The sequence below is a fragment of the Acinonyx jubatus genome, chromosome D2 (genome assembly GCF_027475565.1).
Source record: "Acinonyx jubatus isolate Ajub_Pintada_27869175 chromosome D2, VMU_Ajub_asm_v1.0, whole genome shotgun sequence".
In the NCBI taxonomy this organism is placed as follows: domain Eukaryota; kingdom Metazoa; phylum Chordata; class Mammalia; order Carnivora; family Felidae; genus Acinonyx; species Acinonyx jubatus.
The window spans coordinates 85,802,635-85,824,708 of NC_069393.1; the positions used below are offsets into that span (position 1 = coordinate 85,802,635).

Consider the following 22,074-nt stretch of genomic DNA (forward strand, 5'->3'; position numbering starts at 1 on the left):
CTCAGCTGACCTCAGCTTCCCTTCCTCCAACTGTCCCAGCGAGGGGGTCGAAGTACCTCCATTTTCACAGCTGGGGAAAGCACAAAATACCTAGAGGTCGAGTTCAGTAATTGCCCAGCCTCACGACTGCCGGCGTAGAGCTTGGGCATCGTCCCAGGACAGGCCCTGAGGGGAGGCAGGTGTGGCTGGAGGGTGGCACTTTGGAGGAGGCACTTTGGCCACCCTCAGAGGGTGCCTGTGAGGCAGGAGCCTCAGAGGCCTGGACTCTGTGCTGCAGGCGGTGGGGCTGCTGGCCCTGCACCCACTTTGAAGTCAGTGGCTTGTGCCTGTCCTCGTATCTCTGGCTGCAGTCTGTGTCCTGCTCTGGGGTGGGGGCACCCTGGCTCCAGGGGTGAGTGTATGTGTGTTCGGAAGAAGGGCTTTGGGGCCAGGCCTGTCTGGGCTCTTCTCCAATCCCGAGTGGTGCCCAACATGCCCTCGGCCCCAGCACACTCTGCACAGGCCCTTCTCATACCTTCCCCTCCCAGATCAGGTCGCCCCTCCAAGGGGTCTTCCTTGCCTCCACCCTAGAGCTCTGTATGTGTGTCTACTGCTGTGTGTCACTGGAGTGATTTTGCATGGGACACCTACCAGTGAGATTTGTTTTTTTTTTTTTTTTAATGTTTATTTTTGAGAGAGAGAGAGAGAGATAACGAGTGCACAAGCAGGGGAGAGGCAGAGAGAGGCAGACACAGAGTCTGAGGCAGGCTCCAGGCTCTGAGCCATCAGCACAGAGCCTGACGCGGGGCTTGAACTCACGACCTGTGAGACCACGACCTGAGCCGACGTTAGACGCTTAACCAGCTGAGCCGCCCAGGTGCCCCAACAGGGTTTTACTTTAGTTTTACAGTCCTAGGTCTATGAGAGATTGCAGCTTCCCTCAGGCGCAATGATCTGTATTGTTGACATCCATCCAAGAGTTCATTGAGCCACATGCTTTTGGGAGACATTTCTTGTATCCAGAGTGACAAAGGCTGTCCTCTTGGTGGGATGGCTGCTCTGTGATGGGGGGCTGAGGGCTGGGTCCTCTTCTGGTGACTAACTCATCTGGAGGCCACCTGGGAAGGCTGGTGGATTTGTTTCTCCCATGGTGGATTTGTTTCTCAATCTCTGGAATGTTTAGTGCTGAGAATTAGGAGGTTTAAGACCATCACAGTAGTGACATTTTTGTGCGGAGAATCCAAGCATGTTTGCAATTTTAGGAACTTGTTTCAAAAATTACATTTAGAGTAATATTCTTGTACCCAGTGTACGCTGAGTAGCTGGTTGGACTCAGATTAAAGCTAAAACCTGGGGCGCCTGGGTGGCTCAGTTGGTTGGGCCTCTGACTTCGGCTTAGGGCACGATCTCGTCCACACGTGAGTTGGAGCCGCGTGTGGGACTCAGGGCTGACAGCCTGGAACCTGGAGCCTGCTTCGGATTCTGTGTCTCCCTCTCTGTCCCTCTCCTGCTTGCAGTCTGTGTCTCTCTCGCAAGAATAAATAAATAAATTAAAAAAAAAAAAAAAGCTAAAACCTGACTACATTTACACAGAGTACCCGCGCAGTGGGAATCCCAGGCTCAGTGTATTAATAGGCTTAATGTAACAGAACTGCAGTCAGTATTTGCAAACGCTTTGCTTACAACCTGGAGTACTTGAAAAAGAGGCTTTACATATATAGGGCACATTTAAAATGTTTGAAAATTTTAACCAAGTTTGTAAAAAGAGGTCAAACATTGGCAGGGGACAGCTAAGTTATATTACAGTTATACTCAGAATACATTTAGGGAAGAACTGGAAAACACTAACGTATTCACGAATTCTCGGGACCCCTGAGAGTCTCCAGAGTGCACAGGCCCCAGGTGGGCTCGTAGACCCACCCCCTGGGCTCCTTCCGGCGCACAAAGAAGCGTAGTGCGCACGCGCGGACCGCGCGTCCGTCTCCCGAACCCCGGAACCACGGGGCCGGATGGTGGGCCGGTCGGAGAGGTCCGTCGAGGGAGCTGTTCCCCCGCGGCGCTCTGGGTCGCGGCGCCATGAGGCTAGCCTTCCGCGCACTGGGCGGCGCCGCCGGGGTCGCCTGGCGAGAGAGCTTCCCCCTGGGCGGTCGCGACGTGGCGCGCTGGTTCCCGGGCCACATGGCCAAGGGTGAGCGGGGCCTGGAGGGGCCGGTGTTTGCGCGGTGAGGCCCGGTGGCCCCGGCGCCCGCTCGCTCGTCAGGCTGTCCGCGCGCGGGGCGGGAGGCGGCGGCGGCCCGGGGGCGGACCTGAGCCCCGAGCCCCAGCAAGTGCCTTCTGCCACTTTGTTCCCCCAAGCCTCCGTTTCCACATCCGAGTCCACAGAGACGTACTTTTCCGAGTCTTGTTTTGAGCACTCGATGAAATGGTGGTAGGAAAGCCCTCGCCGAGCTGCGAAGTATTCAGCTATTATCGTTGCAACACCTTTAAGACACGGCCACTGCTGTCTTCTGCCTGAAGCCCTCGAGGAGTTTCTTGCTGTTGATTTGTAAAAATGGGCCCGAGAAGACGCGCGGGGCCGGCGCGGTCCTCCGCGTCAGCGATCGCCGGGTCCCGCTCCCGCAGCCCTCAGCGCGCTCTGACCTCCGCGTAAGTGGTGAGCCGGTGCCCGCTGCGCCGGCCCCTGCGGAGTGCGGTGCTTCGGTGTCCGCCCTCGGGACGCGGATGTCCGAGGCTATGCGGAGGACCCGGTTGAGCGGGGGGTCACCGTGTTGAGGGACACTGCGGGGGAGGGGGTGGTTACTTTCGTTGTGGGTGTTGTTCCTGGTTAATGGTTAAGGGGGAGTTCACTGCTGTGCGAGTGGCTGAAACTTAGGCAGCAGCATGTCCCCACAGCGTGCAGGGCCCAGAGAGTCGGGTGGTCCGAGTTACCCTTTTAAGGCCGAGACCAAGACCCATAGGAGGTTAAATACTGCAGCTGGAGCCCTCCAAGTGGCTCCACCCCAGACATGCTTTTGCCCTTCAGGCAGGACCTCTTCTTTTTGGAGACACCGTTATTGAACTTGGAAGAGGCCCTCAGCAAGGGTGTATCAGTTATGGTGACTTAGGACACTGCACTCAGGTGTATTCTCTCTAGGTGGTGTGTCATTCTGGACCATTCAGCGTCACCCCATCACTCTTGAAAAGCCATAGACGCCTTCCCTTAGGCATCTTTCTTCTGTTTTCCAGGGCTGAAGAAGATGCAGAGCAGCCTAAAGTTGGTGGACTGTATCATCGAGGTCCATGATGCCCGGATATCCTTTAGTGGTTGTAATACTGTGGTTTATGATAAGAAATCTCTATATACACACATGTAGGTATATGTTGTATATGTGTGTATATATGTGTGTGTGTATGTATACGTGTGTGTGTGCATATATGTGTGTGTGTGTGTGTGTGTATACACACACACACACACACATATATATATTTGGGCTTTGTCCCTGTTTCTGGCACAGAGCTCCTAAAATCCTGGACATTTTTTTGTAAGTTTATTTATTTTTGAGAGAGAGAGAGGGAGAGAACGAGAACACTGACAGCAGAGAGCCTGGCGCAGGGCTTGAACCCATGAACTGTGAGATCATGACCGAGATCATGACCTGAGCTGAAGTCTGACGCCAGCTGAGCCACCCAGGCCCCACAAACCCTGGGTATTTCTTAAGTGAAGAGAGTGGTAAAAAAGTGTCTGCTGTTAGGTGACTTTTGGAAAGCCACTAAGTCACCTAAGTTCCAGGGCTGGTTGCCAGGGGAGGTGAGAGTGGCTGGAAGTTGGATGGATTGCCAATGGCCACTGATTTCATTAATCAGGCCTATATAGTGAAACCTCAAGAAAAACCTAAAAGGACAGGGTTCAGAGAGCTTTTGGGTTGGCAAACACGTGGATACAGAGGGAGAGTGGCACATTCAGAGCACAGGAGCTCTGTGCCCCACTCCCTCATACGTCGCCTTATTCATTTCTTCTGTCTGACTTCCTGAGTTACATCCTTTTATAATAAGCCAGTAATCTAGTAAGTAAGATGTTTCTCCGAGGGCTGTGGGCTGCTCTAGCAAGCTAATTGACTCTGAGGAGGGGCTTGTGGGAACCTCCCATCTGTAACAAGTTGGTCAGAGGCACCGGTGACCAACTGGACTCGGGATTGGCACCTGGAGGGAGTGGGGTGGGGAGGTGGCATATTGTGGGACTGAGCATTAACCTGTGGGGTCTGACTCTTCCTCCAGGTAGATAGTGTCAGAGTTGAGTTAACTTGTAGGACGTCCTGGTAGTGTCGCAGAATTGCTTGGTGTTGTCCTCCTCCCCCACCCCCAACTTTATTGGAATTGGGTGTGGAATTGTAGTGGTACAGGAGAGGCCCTCCTTCCTGAATCAGGCTGTGCTCAAGGCAGCAGGAAGCATTCCTGCTTTGTAGCCTTGTCTCTGTCTGGTCCTCCTCCCGTGTCTGGTCTCTGCTCTGGTCCAGTCTGCTCCCACAGTGCCTGGCAGCCTCACCTCTCAGAGTTACTGGCATTTAACTCTAAACCCTCAGTACATGACAGAGTTCCCCCAGGAGGCTTTAAAAATCCTGGTTTGGGTCCCTTTCCAGACCGGTTAATCAGAATCTCTGGTGGGGGTCCAGGCCTTGTGTTTTTCGAGCCTCCTCATTGATAGGTAGATAGCATCCATTGTCTCTGACCTCTGCCTGCCTTGCCCAGGCCTTCCAGTTGAGTCCAGCAGTCGGTTCTCGAGGTGGGGCGTGCAGCCTTCATTTCGACGTTCCTGCCAGCAGGCTTTCCTCCACGCTTGAGGCGGGAACTGGCAGGGTCTGGCGATCTTGCTCATTACCATGTACTTTCCAGACCCTGTTTTTATTGTATTTGAGCTATGCTTGGGTTCTCTTTATGTGGTAAAGGCATTGGTTTGAGAGTTCTTACCACCTCAGGGATAGCAGATGAGGGACAATTTTCACTATTTCAAAGACTTGGAACTTTTGTAAGAAAGTACTGAGTTTATTTATTGTAGGCGAAATATTGTAGGATATCTCATGCTGGCCAGAAGTGTTTGCTGGCGATCTTACGATTATCAAAAGTGATGAACCTGTAGTTACTGTTCAGTGCTCTGTAAGAGGACACCTGTCCTGTTGGCTTCTAGATGTTTGCCCATTTCTCCAGGACAGCAAGAATGTCTACGTTGGGTTGCGGCCCTGGGGTGGAGTCTGAATTATACAGGATTGGTTAACCCTTTAGGGAAGAGAGTAGGCAGCTTAACTGGTGCCTGGACCCAGGGTGTGCCCAAGGCCTCAGGAATTTCACACCTGGACTCACTAGGAGATGAAGCACCGGGAAGGGGCTGAGTGTTCAGAAGATAGGTATATGGGCACCCCCCTCCTACCTGCGTTAGGGTTCCACGAGGTGGGACCTGTCGTGATCCCCGAGGGTCCCTGGCTGAGGGAGTAAGGGCGTGGCAGTGCTAGTAAGGAGGCAGAACCTTCAGTGGTGGTTTCCATGGGGGACCCTCATCTCCTTGGCAGTAACCAGAGGGCGGCATTGGTCTGAGGTATACTAGTTAGGACTTTACAGGAGGCCCTTTTTTTGAGCGATCAGATCATTCATTTTGAACTCACATATCTTGGCAACTAAACAAAGAACCCATCAATAAGACCTTCCCCTGAGCTTTGTTTTTTGTTTCTGCCGCCACCATTCCCATTTGAGGAGGAACGTGAGAACCACTGCCCTGCTTGCATGTGGTGGTTCCATGGCAGTGAGACCGTTTCCTTCTTCTCTGCCAAGAGGGTAGGACTGGGGTATGAGGCTGGGCTGGCTGGCATGTACTTGCTTTGAGACTGGGCTTCCTCCTCTGCTCACTTCCTTCTAAAGATGTTCCTCTGGGGGCGCCTGGGGGGCTCAGTCGGTTAAGTGTCCAACTCTTGGTTTCAGCTCGGGTCATGATCTCATGGTTCAGGAGATTGAGTCCCTTGTCAGGCTCTACGCTGACAGTGCAGAGCCTGCTTGGGATTCTCTGTCTCTCCCTTTCTATCTGTCCCTCCTCCGCTTGTGTGCACACGCTCTCTTTTTCAAAAATAAATAAATAAACCTTAAAAAAAAAAAAAGATTTTCTTCTGAAGGTGGTGCCAATATGCATAACAAGACGAGATAAAATAATGGTCTGGTGAAGCATTAAAGGAATTTTTGCCTTAATTTTGCCACATTCCACTTTCAGGCCGCAACCCTCTGTTTCAAGAAACCCTTGGGCTTAAGCCTCATGTGCTGGTCCTCAACAAAATGGACTTGGCGGATCTGAAGGAGCAGCAGGTGAAGGTCCCTGTCCTGGGCACCTCCAGCACTAGGGTTGTGTCTAGGGTCACCCTTGCAAGCAGACTCTGTGTTGATTCACTCAGGCAGGCTTGCTTTTTAGCAAACAACCCTTTGTTTGCGGAGGTATTCCCGCCTGATTTCTCAAAATGACCTGCTTCCCTCTAATGTTTAATGTATGGTCCAAATGACCAGAGAGCGCACCTCCCAAAGGAAGTGGCCAGGCTTTGCTGCTGGAGCCAAGTGCCCCACAGGGTGGCCTCTGGCCCCATGCGGCTCTGAGCGCTTGAGATGTGGCTCCTGCTGCAGACACGATACTCGTGTTTTATTTCATTTCAGTTAATAAGTTTCCATAGCTGTTTGAGGCTGGTGGCCATAGGCACAGGCCACAGGTACTGACCAGGAGGTCTCCTGTGATGGCTGCATTTGGCCCAGGCACCCACACTGGCCAGTTCCATGGCCTTCCAGACACCAAGTGTGCTGGAGGCCCAAAGTAATGTCTTCAAAGCAGGCAGGATCGGGGGACACAAGTGACCAAGTGCAGGGCATGCCCACATGTCCCAGCATATAAGAAACATGAAGGTCTGGGCATATTATTTTTGAGTGTTCACCTCTGCTTTTCTTGCTGTATTATCAAATCCTTCTGGAAGGGCAGGTGTCAGACCCTTGTGGATTCCAGCCTAGCAGTTTTCAGGCTGTTAGTGGCGCAGCGTCCTCTTTGTTGGCAGAGTGCATTCAGGCTTATCAGTTGGTCGTGGTATGTTTGAATTACTTAGACCCCAACCACAAGTCTCTGTCACAAGGTTTCCAGGGGAACATCAAATATAGGAGCTCTTTGTTTGCTGAGAATCCGAGCAGAGGCCACCCCTAACCCACGTGCGGGTACCTCTGGTCATTTAAGTCCCTTCTGCTCTGCAGGACGGGAGGTGGACAGCTCCAGAGCCCCCAGAACAAGGTGTTCATGGGCTTCACTGCACGCACGCTCTACTAACTTAGCATCACAAGCTTTGCTTTCATTGGTTGAGACTTGAGTCTTACCAGCGATTGCTTCTGGCCTTAAGTGCTAATCTTTGTGGAGTGTTGGGCACATAAGGTGACCTAACATAGGGACACAGCGGTGTCTCAACTGGTTGGGAGGCGGCGGGAGTGTGTGCTCCTCCTCTCAGGTGCTGCTGTGGGCAGAGGAGAGGAGAGGAGAAGGCCCCAGGGATGGCCCTTCATGTCTGCCTCTGGGGGTGGGTGGGGACATCCCATGTGAATGTATACACTTCAAAGCGTGGCTTCAAATATGTCTTTGTTGTGGCCTGTATCCTCATCTGTATCATCATAACAAACAACTGAAATATATAATGAAAATTAAGTTAGCAAATGACTTTTGGTTCATTTAGGCATTGACCATGTTTTAGGTCAGTACGTGGTCAAACAATATCATACCGGTATTAAAAACTATGATTCCTACACTGATTTCACTTAATGTTAAGACCAATAAATTCATATTAACCTTAGTTTACTTTTGAGCTTTTAAAGCGTTGCATGTACTTTGTACTTGGATTGGGTTAAGGCTGGGTTTACAGTGGTCATTTTGTGAGAGCTCGTCAGAATACTCAGGACTAAGCAGATCACTGAATGCAGCCAGAGGTGGCTCATTTTCCATGGAGGTACCTGTGTCCCGAGAGGACAGCCAGTGTCTGTGCTGAGCCCTCATACCTGCTGGAGCCTCCAGCTCGTGGACCCCTGCCCAGGGCACTTCCTTCCTGTGCTCACACTGGAGCCTCCTCTATGGTCTGTGCTATCCACAGGGCCCCCTCGCCTGGAGCACGCCTGGCCTGGGTCGGGGTGGGGCTTCAATCTCAGATCCTTGGATTTTAGCATATCACATCCACATTTTCATTTAGCTTTTAAAATGGAAATATCGTACCCCAATGTTTATAGCAGCACTCTCAACAATAGCCAAATTATGGAAAGAGCCTAAATGTCCATCAACTGATGAATGGATAAAGAAATTGTGGTTTATATACACAATGGAGTACTACATGGCAATGAGAAAGAATGAAATATGGCCCTTTGTAGCAACGTGGATGGAACTGGAGAGTGTTATGCTAAGTGAAATAAGCCAGACAGAGAAAGATAGATACCATATGTTTTCACTCTTATGTGGATCCTGAGAAACTTAACAGGAACCCATGGGGGAGCGGAAGGGAAAAAAAAAAAAAAGAGGTTAGAGTGGGAGAGAGCCAAAGCATAAGAGACTCTTAAAGAGAACAAACTGAGGGTTGATGGGGGGTGGGAGGGAGGGGAGGGTGGGTGATGGGTATTGAGGAGGGCACCTTTTGGGATGAGCACTGGGTGTTGTATGGAAACCAATTTGACAATAAATTTCATATATTGAAAAAAAAATGGAAATATCTCTTTCAGAAAATTATACAGCACTTAGAAGGAGAAGGCCTAAAAAATGTTGTTTTCACCAACTGTTTACAGGATGAGAATGTCAAGCAGGTAGGTGCTTCTCTGTTTTACACCCTAATGCTTTTGATTAAATACATTTAAAAGAAATGGATTATCTCATGCTCTTGTGAGAAGCAGAGTTTTGGAGGCAAGGCAGGGGTTGGCTGGGGTTCCTGGGGTACACTCATCTCTGGTCGAGAGCAGGTAGGCCCTGGGCAGCCTGTGGTGGTCTGCAGGACCCAGTGCCAGGCTGTAGTGTGTACCCGGGGCTGTTGTTGGACAAGCTTCTGGAGGGTGTGGTGCCTGGTTTTCCGCAGTTGTATTTCGAGGATTTCCCTGGCTGGTGTATCTTTGTGGAAGGTGGCTGCGGTCACAGCCGTCACCCTCTGGGGGATTGACCTGCTTGCTGACGGTGGAGGGACAGGTCAGGGCGCAGGTGACACCCCCCCCCCCCCCCCCAGCGCATTCTAAGCCCTGATGTGGACAGAGCCCGGGTTCTTCGATGCTGGGCATGGGGTACACCACCTCCAGAAGCTAAGGAGGAAGCCGGTTTCTGTGCGAGTGTGCCGCTGTGTGGTTTGTCTGTTGCAGATAATCCCGACGGTCACGGGACTGGTGGGGAGCAGCTGCCGCTATCATCGAGGAGAGGTCGGTGGTGGGGCTCAGTGCTGGCTGTGGGGTGGTCCCTCCTGCTGAGGAGCCCTGGGCTCGGTGGCTAAGCAGTGGTAGACCAGTCCCCATGCTGGGCCATCACCAAGCCCCGAGAACTCCTGGGGGCTGTCTCTGTGCTGCCCCAGCCCACAGAGCTGCCCTCTGTCTTCTTGTTTGGAGCAGGGGTGGGGGGTGGCCCTGCTGAGGCTGGCGGGGCCTCCACAGTGACCTTTCTTCACCTGAACTGGCCTGGGTTTGTGGGTCCCGTTGCATGGGCCACATGAGGCTCTCAGTGGGGCTGTGGGTGGTCCGGGTGGACCCCTGACTCCCTGCTCTTGTGCTTCTGCAGAGCCTGGAGTACTGTGCCATGGTGATTGGGATCCCCAACGTGGGCAAATCCTCGCTCATCAACGCGCTCAGGAGACAGCACCTCAGGAAAGGTACTGCTGGCCGTTGTGAGCTGATGCTGTGGTGTTTGCTGGCGAGCGGCCGCTCTTCCTCTGGCTCTGAGAAAAACCTCGCCCTTAGCCAGAGCGTCATGGCCCCTCAGGGTTGTCTCTTTGCACCAGATAACTGATGTAAGGTTAAATGGTGAGACAGAATCATCCTGTCACACATTTTAAATTAAAAAAAAAAAATTTTAATATTTATTTTTGAGAGAGAGAGAGAGAGAGAGTGTGAGCAGGGGAGGGGCAGAGAGAGAGAGAGAGAGAGAGAGAGACAGAATCCGAAGCAGGCTCCAGGCTCTGAGCGGTCAGCACAGAGCCCGACGTGGGGCTCAAACCCACGAATTGTGAGATCATGACCTGAGCCGAAGTTGGACGCTCAACCGACTGAGCCACCCAGGCGCCCCTATCCTGTCACACATTTTACTTTGTTCTCTCTCCTGAACATGAAGTGTTAAGGTATTTAACACGTGGATGACTTTCCTGCCTGTTGGTGATTGTGTTCCCCTTCACGGAAATCTCTTTGATGCCCATACTCATGGCGTAGTCAGATAGATGGGGCCTGATAACAAGCAGCAGGCGGTTGATGGGGCAGCCCCAGCTGGGAGACGGCATCCTGCCCGACTGCTCGGGGGAGATTCTGGGGAGACCCCGGGCCTATCTCCTTGTTTCGTGCTCATTTGGATTTGGAGTCACATAGACGTGCCCACACTACTTACTCGCTGTGTCATTACCCTTTTCCATTAGGTATTTTAAAGTTCAGCACCAAGTCCCACATTGGCTTCGTGTTCCACACCAGGATGCGTTCTTTATTAACAAACCCAAACACCATGAGCTCCACTGAACTGTTATTTTACAGATGGTGTTTTTGGTGCTCGTTGGAGAATTGTCAGATCATCATTTTGTTTTTTAATTTTTTAAAAAATGTTTATTTTTGAGACAGAGACAGAGTGTGAGCAGGGGAGGGGCAGAGAGAGAGGGAGACACAGAATCCGAAGCAGGCTCCAGTCTCTGAGCTGGCAGCACAGAGCCCGACGCGGGGCTCGAACCCACAAACTGCGAGATCATGACCTGAGCTGAAGTCGGACCCACTGAGCCACCTCAGTGCCCCAAATCATCTTTTTTTTTAAGTTTACTTTTCTCTAATTGTGGCTTAAAAAAAAAATTGGTGGCATTAAATATATTCAGTGCTGTGCGACCATGACAGTATTTCTAGACTTTTCCTTGGTCTCAAACTGAAAGTCTATAAACATAAGCCCTAGCCCCCTCTCCCCTTCCACTGCCTGGGCACCACTAATCTGCCTTCTGTCCCTGGATCTCTGAAGAGCTCCTACCTCACATGAATGGAATCACACAGTAGTTGTCCTTTTCTGTTGGACTGATTTCACTGAGCATAATGTCCCCAAGGTCCATCCGTGCTGTGGCCTGTGTCAGAATTCTGTTCCCTTTCAAGGCTGAATAATATTCCATTATGTTTAGATGCCACGTTTTGCTTTTCCACTCGTCCACCGATAGATATGTGTATCTCTACTCTTGAGTTTATCCGGCCCCTTGGTCGGGAGCTGTGCTCACAGACAGGCCTGTCGTGATCAGTGCTGTGGGGCTGATTTGCCGGGTGTAGGCTCGGTGTCGGGGGCACAGGGTCAAGTCCAGGAGGGAGGAAGCCGTCGTGTGGGAAGCAGCAGCTCTGTGCTGACCTCCACGGCCAGGCCCTGGCCTCTCCTCACCCTCCCAGGCACCAGGGAGGTGTGTTTCGGTCCCTGTTGGTTTGGTGCTGAGTTGAGCACAAGCTCATCTGGGCCTTCATGGGTTTCCGGCTGTGTCGTTTCTTCTTCTGTAGCTTGTGTGCCAGGCTTCTGTGTTCACTACGTCCGACAGCCCCTTTGCATCCCACAGGGAAAGCTACCAGGGTGGGCGGCGAGCCTGGGATCACCAGAGCTGTGATGTCCAGAATCCAGGTAGGGTCCTCGGCTGCTGGGTCTGGAGCTCCACACGTAGGCGCCTGCTGCTTCCTGAGGACTCGGGAGGCCCTGCCTCCACCCGCCCCACCGAGTGTTGCCGCACGCCAGGCACTGCACCAGCCTTCCACCAGAGCTGCGGGCAGGCGTGCTCGTCACCCCTGTTTTATGGAGGGGGAGCACGCACCTGCCTAAGGTCACACAGCTCAGCTCAGCTTGTCCACACGTTCCCTTCTTTCCCTGGGAGGAGAAGATTGGGGCCCTTGGGGCCTGTTGCTCCTGTGCTCTGGACTCAGTGGGAGCTGACCCAGTGGGGAAGCCAAGAGTGTGGTGGAAAGGCCTTTTTGGAGCCTCAGGAGCCTAACACCCCAGCTCCAGGGGCCGCCCAGCAGCAAGCCTGGAGGCAGCGGCGCGGCCGACTGTCCTCTGTGTCCACAGGTGTGTGAGCGGCCGCTGATGTTCCTGCTGGACACTCCTGGGGTGCTGGCTCCTCGGATTGAAAGCGTGGAGATGGGCCTAAAGCTGGCCCTGTGTGGTGAGTTGGGGGTCACCCTTCGTGCCCCCTCCTGCCGCCTGGGTGCGGGGCCCCCAGCCCTGGCACTTTGTGCCTGCCTTTCTAGGCCTGGATGTTGCAGACTCTTGAATGCTGTGCTGAGCGGGCGTCTCAAGCAGCCAGTGCGGTCCTAGCTCAGCGCGCATGTGGGCCAGGCACTGCTGTGACCCCACTGACCCTCACAGCCTTCCTTGGAGAGAGTGCCTTCCTTCTCCCATTTTACAGCCAAGGCAGGTCTGTGGGTCAGGTCCAAGGGCCACAGCCGGGCCTTCTCCTCAGCAGCACCTCGGGCTGAGACAGGGAGGGGCCCTGGGGTGCAGATGCCAGGCTGGTTTGCCAGGCTCACCCTGGTCGCCTGATTCTAGGAACCGTGTTAGACCACCTTGTCGGGGAGGAGACCCTGGCGGACTACCTTCTCTACACCCTCAACAGGCACCAGCTCTTTGGGTGAGTGCAGGGTCCGGGGCAGGTGGCTAGCCTCTCTCTCTCATTCTAGACAAACATAGTCTAAAAAAGCAGCAGCAGTAAGATGTGATTAGACCAGCAGCCTGCACGTTATTTGCAGCATACAGGTCGATATGTTTGTTACACAGTCAAGAAAAGCCTCAAATTTCCTGTGCTCTTTGGTAATTCCTCCTTCCCACCTTTACCTGCTCCCATTTTACAGACGAGACCCCAAAGCCTGCTCGCCACATCCTGGTGACCATCTGTTTTCTGTCTTTCCTTGGACGTCCTGTGCTCTGTCTTGCGGGGTTCCCGTCCTCGGTGTGACTGCTTTCAGATTCCTCTGTGTGGTGCCTCCAGTCGCTCCTTCCTGGTGCAGATTTACACCTTGTTATTCCCCCAGGAGTGAGACATGAGCAGAGGGTGTTTGCTGGGTGTCCTTTACCGCGTCGAGGACCACAGCCTGGCCGGAGCTTTGTCAGTTTTGTTGGTATGGTTTCATTGACTTTCTCCATTGTCTTTCTGTTATTTCATTGATTACCATTCAGTCTTTATTATTATTTCTGCTTTACTGGTTTTCCTTCTGTTTTTGCCATTGGTTGTTGAGAGAAGGTACTGAAATCTCTGCCTGTGGTCTGTCTGTCTTGCGGCTCTGTCCGTCTGCTTCACGCATTTCGGAGCTCTGTTGTGCGGTGCAGGGACAGCCCGGGGATCATCGTGTCCCCCTGAACCGATGCCCTTATCAGTCAAAATGCCTTTCTTGATGTTCACAATACTTCCTGCTCTGACATCGACCTTGTCTGGTAGTTACACACCTGCTGTAGCTTCTGATGAGTGCTCACATGGAGCGTGTTTGTGTCTTTATATTTAACACGTGTTTCTCGGGGTGCCTGGGGGCACTCTGTCAGTTAAGTATCCGACTCTAGATTTCAGCTCAGGTCATGGTCTCACAGTTCGTGGGACCGGGCCATTCTCTTCCCCTCTCCCCTCACTCTCTCTCTCTCAATAAATAAATGAATATTTAAAATAAAATGAAATAAAATGTGTTTCTCATAGGCTGTGTACAGATAGTGAGGCCTTGTTTCTTATCCAACCTGACCATTTCTGTCTTTTATTTTGGGTATTGGACCATTTACATGTGATGTGATTATTGATCTTGGGGTTACGTTTGTCATCTTACTCTTTGTCCTATCCGTCCTTTGTTCCTTTTCCTCCTCCTCTGCCTCTGCCTGTGCTGTCTCCATCTTTCTCTCTGTCTCTCTCTGCATCTTTCTCTCTCTTCCTCTGTCTCTCTGTCTCTCTGTCCTTTTCTGGTTACTGGGATACTCTTATCCCCTCTCTCCCCTTTGTCAGCTTGCCTTCTGTAACGTATGGAGGAGGTTGTCTCTGTGTGAGGAGGGTCAGGTGATAGAACCCGTCTCATGGCGTATAAGCACCTTACGATAGCGCATCTCCATTTTTCTCGTGATCTTTGGGCTTTTGTTGTTCTGTCTTGCTTTCGTGTATTTTGTAAGCCTGAGATGTACTGTTTTCGCTCATATGGAGACTCCCAGGTGTGAGACGTAATCTTAGCTGTTTGCCCATGGCTTTATGGTTCATGGGCACCGCTTGTTTCTTTGTGTAGATCCACGTTCTGTCTGGTGTCGCCATCCTCTCACGATTTCCTGTAGTGTTTATTGTAATGCAGGTCTGCTGGTGAGGAGTTTGTCTCCTCAGGTTTGTCCAGAGATGCCCGTATTTCATGTTCGTTTTGGAAGGATACTTGCCCTGTGTGTGAAAGTCTAGGTGGATGGTTTTTTTTCAGGAGTGGAGAGATTTTGTCCCATCCTGTTCTCACCTGTGCTGTTTCTGATGAGGAACCTGTCACGTTTGTCTTTGTTCCTCCAGCTGCCTTTAGGATTTTCTCTTTATCGTACTTTTGAGCAATTTATGACAATGGGACCCGTGTGGTTTTCTTTATGTTTCTTGTGCTTATAGTTTGTTGAGTTCTTAGATCTGTGGCTTTGTAGCTTTTATCACATTTTCAACTATTATTTCTTCCTGTGTTTTCAGTTCCTGCCTGCTCCCGTCCTCAGGACCTGCTGGGCACGGCTGCTGCCCCATGGGCGACCTGCCTGCACCCCATGTGTCTGACCCACTGCAAGCGCCCGCCAGTGTGTGTCTCACAGCACGGGTCTCTAGTCCGATTCGGATCATGCTTTACATCTTCTGTGTATCTGCTTAACTTTGTAACCACATGGAATGTGGTCACGATGACCGGTCTAACATCTCTGCTAGTCCTAACGTCTGGGGCGTTTTCAGCTGACTGATTTCCTCCTCACGATGAGTCTGTTTTCCTGCTGTGCACTCCTGATCATTTTTGCTTGGATGCTGGGTGTTTTAAATTTTACCTTCTTGGGAGATGGGTATCTTTAAGTTCCTGGACACATCCTTGAGCTTTGCTTGAGACAATTATCTGGAAACAGTTCCTTCCAGGCCTGACTGAGGCAGGGCCTCCCCCCACCTCCGCTGTGCCCCATGGGTCATGAGGTTTCCGTCTGCTCCTGGCTCTCTGTGAGCACTGACTGCTGCCCCTGTGCCCTCCAGGGTGGTCCTTCCTGGCCTCTGGCTTTGGGGAACTTCCTTTATCATGTGTGCAGATCCCTCCTCTGCTAAATACAGAGGATGGCAGGCTTCCAGAATTCTCTCTCTGGGCAGCTCTGCCCTTTCTGGTTCTGTCGTGTGACTTTTACTGGGCCCACACTCCAGCCACCCTCGGGGCTCCCTGGGGCCTCCGGGCACCAGGCTGGGTGTTTGTTGGTTTACATCCTTTGTAGCTTGATGTCTGGTGCCTTGAAAACCATTGTTTTATATGTTTCTGGTTGTTTCAGGTGGATCGTAAGTTCAGTTCTCGTTACTCCATTTTGCATGGAAGTAGGATTTCAAATTGATTATTTTGTTTCATTTCCGCGGGAGTCTGTGTGGGCCTCCGCGGTCCCCCAGTGTTTTTGGAGAACAGGCAGCCGTGTCCTGCAGGGCGGCCCTTGTGTGTGTGTAGTGGGGTGCCCAGGACAGAGGGGCCGCAAGTTTGATTTGGGACCTGCCTTCCTCAGGATGCGATGTCCTCCAAGGTGGGCACTCCGATACCCAGGTGGGGTCTCCCCTCGGCCGAGCCCCGCCCTGCTCTGTGGACCCGGAGGCAAATCCCACCGTCGCTCCGGCCGTCGTAGGTTCCGGGACGAGTGGCTGGCAGAGGTGTTGGTTGGGTCTCCCGGCTCCTGTGGCGGACGTGCTTGTCTGTGGATGAGGCTTGTCTCTTTTAACCCTTCAGGGTCAGACACACCCGGCCCTGTGCTGGCCTTTCTCATCAGGCCCCGAGCCAGCGTCACGGACCGGGCGTCCACAAGAGCTACTGGACAGTTCTCGGCAGAGGCGGGCGCCGAGTGGGTTTGTGCTGGTCTGTGGGCTACAGAGAACACCAGTCAGACCTGCTCATTCTCTCCTGGAGAGAGTGCTGGCAATCCTGGCGATCCTGCCTTGGGCGGCTGCCCAGAGGCTTGGAGCACCTGTCAGGGTACTGCCGTGCTGACCTAGGGCTCCAGGCTACGGGCTGCTCGGGAACGGGGTGGATGATGCAGTCGTCCCGCCATTGCAGCCACGGGCATCAGCAGGGAAGCGGTCCTCAGGACAGCTGGCTGTGGCCACGTGGGAGGACAGACGTCGGCAGCTCTGCAGTGGGCACTTATGGCCACATGCACGAGGGGTCCCTGGTGGAGCTAGGCGTGACCCAGCATGTCCCCTCCTGGCTCCCACTCCCCGACTGTTGGTCTGTGTGTAGGTACGTGCGGCACTATGGCCTGGGCGGCGCCTGTGACGACATCGCCAGCGTGCTGAAGCAGGTGGCTGTGAGACTGGGGAAGACGCAGAAGGTGAAAGTGCTCACGGGCACGGGTGAGAAGTGGGGGCATCCGCCTCCGGCTGGGCTTGGAGAAGCAGCCGATCGAGCGGCCCCTGGTGCTGGGGGAGGACACTGTGGGCACGTGTGGCTGTTTTGGGCACACAGGTTCTGCAGAGGGGCGGGCTCTCGGTTCAGCCTGTAGATGGCAAGGCGGCCCTGCCTCTTGGCGCTGGATATACCCTGCGTCCCACCGGTTTGAAACCTGCCGAGGTCGAGGTGCCACAGCCCAGACTCTTGTGTTTTCTTTCAGAACATGTGCTCGTGCCCAGGCTCCACAGGTGCCCACCCTCCGTCCCTGAGGACGGGCAGGGAGGCGTGCGTCTGAATCCTGCGCCTGCCCCGTGGGGAGGTGCCTTCCTCACCAGACCCTCTTCTCTCCCCCAGGTGACGTGAACGTCATCCAGCCCAACTACCCTGCGGCAGCCCGAGACTTCCTCCAGACCTTCCGCAGGGGGCTGCTGGGCCCAGTGATGCTGGACAGGGATGTCCTGCAGAGGTCCCCCGTGGCAGAGCCCTGAACTGGTCCAGTTGGCAGGGGCCTCACTCCTGCCTGGCCCTTGGCACCAGAGATGCGGGGCATCCCAGACCACAGCCCAGAATCTGATGCTGGGCCTCCCTTTTCCAGAAGCTCCATGCTGGGCACTATCCACTCAGGTCTCTACGCCGGGAAGGAACCTGTACCTCCTGCTGCCCCACAGCCTGGCCAGCTGTTGTTGGGGACTGTGCCTGGGGTCTGGACGTCAGGGCTGACGAAGTCCCTAAGCTGTCCCTGGGTGTCTCAACTGTGCCGAGTATCTCTCAGGGGGAAGATGATGCTTTCTCAGGAGGACGTGAACGTACAGTCTGCAATTTAAAAATCTCACGAGGCCAGTCTCTGCTGGTGGCTCGTTTGCTGTGCACCAGGAGCACCTTGGGCTCACATGTTAACGTCTCTCCAAAACGACACAAAAAATGGGATATGAACTGCTTAGTGAGTAAGGCCTATGTATTGGGGCCTTGGTGGTACCCTGGGTCCTGCAGTAAAGAAGAGTCTGTTTGCCAGTGGAGTGTTTATTTCACGACACGACGAAAATGTGCACACAAAATGGACAAGAGGTGCCAAGGAGCTGTGGCCAAACCCAAGAACTGTCTGCTCCCTCGGTGCCCCGGGGGCTGCCCTGCTCACGGCCAGCTGCATGCAGGCTGGGAGGGTCGCTGGTGTGGCTTCCCCCCACTTCCGAGTGGCAAACTGTAGCTACTGGACAGTGGGACTCTCCCCAGGGACCTGCACCTGCCAGCCTGCATTCCAGAAAAGGGCAGAGGAGGGAAAGGGGGTGGGGTGGGCCTGGTGAGCAGCTCTGCTCCTTCTGTGTCCAGTGTGTGTGGCCTTCCTGGAGCGTTGGAGTCTCTGCCCAGGCACCTCCCCTCCTGAAGGTGCCCACGGTGGTGCACACTTCCTAATCTGAGATTACCCCCCCTGGGTGCCATCTGCCTCCTGCTGGGACCCTGACCAGTAGGGCAGGAAGTACTCTAGCATGTGACTGTACCAGATGGGGACAGGCTCTGGGAGTCAGGCTGGTGTGTGGTGCCCTGTAGCCTGTGAGGGCGGCTCAGAGGCTGGGCCCATGCTCCTGGCCCCGCAGGGAGAACTGAGTTGGCCCGAGGTGCAGCCCTGATGGGTCTCCCTGTGCTGCCTGCAAGTACGGTGGCAGAATGGTCACACTGCCCGAGGGCCTGGGCAGGGCTTGGCCGCAGCCTGCTGGTCTTTGGTTGCATCAAATTTGGTCTGGAATGGATGGAGAGGCACCTGGGCTCATACCCCAGGAATGCTGGCAGTGCGGATCCATGTCCTGGTCTTTGGAGAACAATGCTTGATCCAGGGCTCCGCTGGTAGCTTGGCGACCCTCACCCTGACCAGACCTGTGTGTCAGCTGTGGGCGAGCAGAGGTGGCAGGGCCCCCGGAGGTGCTGGTCTTGGCACTGGCCTCTGTCAGCTGAGTCCAAAGGCCCCATAGTCTGGGGGGTGAGGGCAGATTCTGGGAGGCAGCCCAGCGGCAGGTGAGGCTTTCAGTGAGCACCGACGGCGGGGGGGGGGGGGGGGGGCGATCCAGAGGATCCAGGCCTGGGGCGTTGTCCTGCTGTGGGATATGGGGCAGAGGGCGTAAAGAGCCAAGGCCTCCAGGGCTGAGCTTACGAACTGCAAGCCAGGCCAGAGGCTGGAGGGAAATGGGCTTCCGGGCACCTGAGAAGCAATGGGCTGGCCTGCAGACGGGTGTTTGTGTGCCAGAGGCAAACTCTTAGACGCTTCCCTGGGTGTCTTCTGTCCTCAGAACACCCTCAGGTGCCCGGATGGCCGCCATGGTGTTGTGGGGGTCAGCCTCCTGCACGCTTCCTTCTGCTCAGCCAGAGCAGCCCTCATCTGGTCGTACTTGCTGCTGCGCCTCCCTCCAGGGACCTGATGGTGGCCTGTTGGTTCTGACTTGAGACCCGGCCTCCGCTGTTCACACCTGGCCCTCACCTTCCTGGAGCAGCTGCAGACCTGCCGGAGCCACAGCTGGCTGTCCTGGGGAGCTCTCTCCATCCCTGAGTACCAGCAGGCACGATTCCAGAACGGGAGCCTAAAGCTCAAAGGAAATGAAAAGCTTCTGAAGCTTAGACAGTGCCCGCACCCCCACCCCCCCCCCCCCAACAGGTCCTAAGAAGAGTTAAGTGACTTGTTTCAAGTTAGAGCACAGTGGCTCCAAGAGGCGCCTGGCAGTGGCCTTGAGAGGGTCTGCCTGGTGAGGGTGCACACTTCTGGACCTGAGGGTGGGCTGGCCAGGCTCCGGGGCAGCTGCTGTGGCAGGGGGTGCTCCAGGGATTCTCCAGAGAGTGATGGGCACGCCTGGGCTCCAGTCCGCAGACGGCCTCTTCCGAACAGGTGGTAGGCACACTAAAACCTGTGAGGGAAACCTCTCCCCCCAAGTCCTCAAATCCTTTGGTCCATTCTGGCTGCTTCTGTGGGGGAGGCCACAGGGTCCTCAGGGGGGCCGGAATGGCCTGAGCAGCCTGGTCTTGGACATCACTTTGGGCAGCTCTGGAGAGATGGTGGGCCGTCAGCCTGGATGGTACCGGAAGCACGGGATGACACCTGCTTTTCTGACGGTGGAGGGGGTGGGGGGAGACCCTGGCATCCAGGCGGTAGGCGGGGCATCCTGGGACTGAAGGGCCCTGGTCCTTCGGTAGGATGGGGAGGCTGGGGAGGGACCTGGGCCGGGCGGTGGACCAGGGGCGTCAGTGGGCACCCATAGGAGAGGCCGCGGCTCCTGCCCGGGCTGGCTGGAATCCCCCAGGCAGCGTCTCTGGGTCAGAGGCCGCCGGCAGCGGTGGGAAGCGGCGCTCAGCCGCTGGCGGCCTCTGGGGCCGATCCGGGGCGGGGGGCCTGCGGGGAGGGCGCGGGCTGGGGGCCGGATCTGGCCCCGAGCCTGGCCAGGCCTAGGGCCGCAGCAGCCCCAGGGCAACGAGGGCGCCGCCCAGCAGCAGGCAGAGGCGCGGGCCGCCGGTGGGCCCCGCGCCCGAAGTCCACGCCCGGTAGCTGTAGACGCCTTGGCTCGTCCGGTTGCCGCCTGGTGCCGCGTCCTCGTCGTCCTCCAGGCCGCGCTCCCCGGGGCCCGGGGCCCTTCTCCAGCCGGAACCCGCCGCCAGGCCGGCCGCCGCCCCCGCCGCCGCCCCGGCCGCAGCCACGCGCAGGGAGGAGCCCGCGTAGCGGGGCGCCGGCCTCACGCGCACCCGTGGGGTCCCGCGCGCGCCCCCGCGCAGCCCTCCCCGGGCGCTGCCGCGAGCCCCTCCACGGCCGCCCTTGGCCGCGCCAATGTCGCAGAGGAAGGTGGCGGCCAGCAGCAGAGCCCAGCACGTCGCCGCCGTCCAGTTCATCCTTGTGGGGCGAGCCTGCGGCCAACGGAGAAAGGACCTCAGCTTCTGTGAGGGTCAGGGGGGCAGGGTCCCCAGGGCCTGGAGACGGGCTCGGGGACTCGGCATCTCGAGGACGGCCCGCGCAGGGCTGGGAGTGGGGTGGGAGGGTAAGGCACTCGGGCCTGGACAGAGGGTGAGGCGGGTGCGCGGGTTGCGCACCTGGGGGTGGAGTGGGAGCAAAGAATGAGGGAGGACCCCCACATCCCCGGCTGCGGTGGGAGGACCCGCCCAGACCTCCACGGCTTGCGGGGACCCGAGGCCACACCGGGGTGGGGGTTGTGTTGAAGGACAGTCTCGGGGATGGACAGTCTCCACTGTCTGGACAAAGGCCACACGCGGGTGGCTCCGCCCGCACCCCTTGGGGCAGCGCGCATGCGGCGCGGAGCCAGAGCAGCGGGTTCTGGCCTCGCGGGGGCGCCGAGAAGCGCGGTGGTGACACAGTGCAGACCCCGCCCCCGCAGCCCGGACCCGGGGGACCGTCCCCTCCCGCCCCACCCCGGCCGCCTGGCGGAGCAGCTGGCGCGGGGGACGGGGACGCGGATGCGACGCGGGGTCTAATTCCGGCGCAGGGACCCGGTGGCCGCTCGACCCTCCTCCCGGGCCCCGCCGTCCCCTCGGAGCCCCCGTCCCCTGCCTCCCCGCGCTCCCGGACCCCGCCGCGCGGCCTTACCCGCCTCGGGCCTCGGTGGGAACCGCGGGCTGGAGGGGCCGCTCCGGGGGCCGCGGCGGAGCGGGAAGGAGCCGGCTGCGGCCGAGACCCTGCACCGGCGCGCCGCGCCCCGAGTTTGCGCGAGGCCTCCGCCCCAGGATTGGGGGCGGGCAGACGCGGAGGCTCATCCCCCGGGCGACGGGAAGGGAGGAGAAAACGGCAGTCGGAGTCGCGCGCGGCCCCTCTCCCTTCCCAGCACCCTCCTGCTCGCTGCACACCGTCCCCCGTCTCCTCACCCCACCCCCTCCCGATTCCACACGCGTGCGCCCACTCTACCTCCAGCACCCAGTGCGCACCCGGCCCAACCGAGCCGCCGCCTCCCGCCTTCCCCCTCCCCCTCCCCCTCTCCCGTTCTGCCCCAGGTGATGTGTCCCGGACGCGGGGACCACGGAATGCTGTGGCAGGCCCTGAGCTCGAGATCTTGGTGTCCAGGGCTCTCCACGGGGAGGCCCAGAGAGGAGAGGATGGCTCTCCAGGTCCCCAGGGTGCCTCTTCTTCCCGCCCTCACGGTGGCCACCCCACAGCAAGGTCACTTGGAGCCCCACTGCCCCAGCCAGCCGGCCTTTCCAGTCCCTGCTGGGTCCGGCTCTGGGGCTTGAAAGGGTGCTATCTTGCTGTCCAGGTCTGTCTCGCGACTACGACCTCTTCCCCTCCCAACCGGGCTTTTACCCCAGCCACTCCACTTGGGGACACCAGGCCCT

At 56.1% G+C, this 22,074-nt stretch overlaps 2 protein-coding genes across 8 annotated transcripts; one reads left to right on the forward strand and one right to left on the reverse strand.

The window, feature by feature from the left end:
- The first annotated feature begins 1,890 nt into the window (after positions 1–1,890).
- MTG1 (mitochondrial ribosome associated GTPase 1) lies at positions 1,891–17,775 on the forward strand. Of its 6 annotated transcripts, none has more exons than XM_053207251.1 (11): positions 1,891–2,167; positions 3,205–3,282; positions 6,209–6,300; positions 8,716–8,796; positions 9,337–9,393; positions 9,746–9,836; positions 11,739–11,800; positions 12,239–12,335; positions 12,719–12,800; positions 16,615–16,705; positions 17,119–17,775. In XM_053207251.1, the coding sequence occupies exons 1-11, from the start codon at positions 2,056–2,058 to the stop codon at positions 17,125–17,127; spliced, it is 852 nt and encodes a 283-aa protein (XP_053063226.1). In that variant the 5' UTR covers positions 1,891–2,055; the 3' UTR covers positions 17,128–17,775. The 6 variants fall into 6 exon arrangements, 5 of the variants coding, with proteins under 5 accessions (XP_053063226.1, XP_053063224.1, XP_026919283.2 ...); XM_053207249.1 differs by having other exon boundaries at positions 1,935–2,167; positions 16,615–16,727; XM_027063482.2 differs by having other exon boundaries at positions 2,007–2,625; positions 3,205–3,328; positions 16,615–16,727.
- SPRN (shadow of prion protein) lies at positions 17,769–21,614 on the reverse strand. Of its 2 annotated transcripts, XR_008292122.1 has the most exons (3): positions 21,335–21,614; positions 19,232–20,640; positions 17,769–18,955 (listed from the first exon to the last, which is right to left on the reverse strand). XR_008292122.1 is itself a non-coding variant. In XM_027063491.2 (2 exons), exon 2 carries the CDS (start codon positions 20,623–20,625, stop codon positions 20,188–20,190), a length of 438 nt encoding a protein of 145 aa, XP_026919292.1. In that variant the 5' UTR covers positions 20,626–20,640; positions 21,335–21,614; the 3' UTR covers positions 17,769–20,187. The 2 variants fall into 2 exon arrangements, 1 of the variants encoding a protein (XP_026919292.1); XM_027063491.2 differs by having other exon boundaries at positions 17,769–20,640.
- Positions 21,615–22,074: the final 460 nt, after the last annotated feature.

Bases quoted from the DNA above. Each gene is read 5' to 3' on its own strand.
- MTG1 (XM_053207249.1), top strand. From the start codon at position 2,056: ATGAGGCTAGCCTTCCGCGCACTGGGCGGCGCCGCCGGGGTCGCCTGG. The intron at 3,283-6,208 runs GTTGTAATACTG...TTCCACTTTCAG, and splicing joins TGCCCGGATATCCTTTAGTG to GCCGCAACCCTCTGTTTCAA. The intron at 12,801-16,614 runs GTGAGTGCAGGG...GTCTGTGTGTAG, and splicing joins AACAGGCACCAGCTCTTTGG to GTACGTGCGGCACTATGGCC.
- SPRN (XM_027063491.2), bottom strand. From the start codon at position 20,625: ATGAACTGGACGGCGGCGACGTGCTGGGCTCTGCTGCTGGCCGCCACC.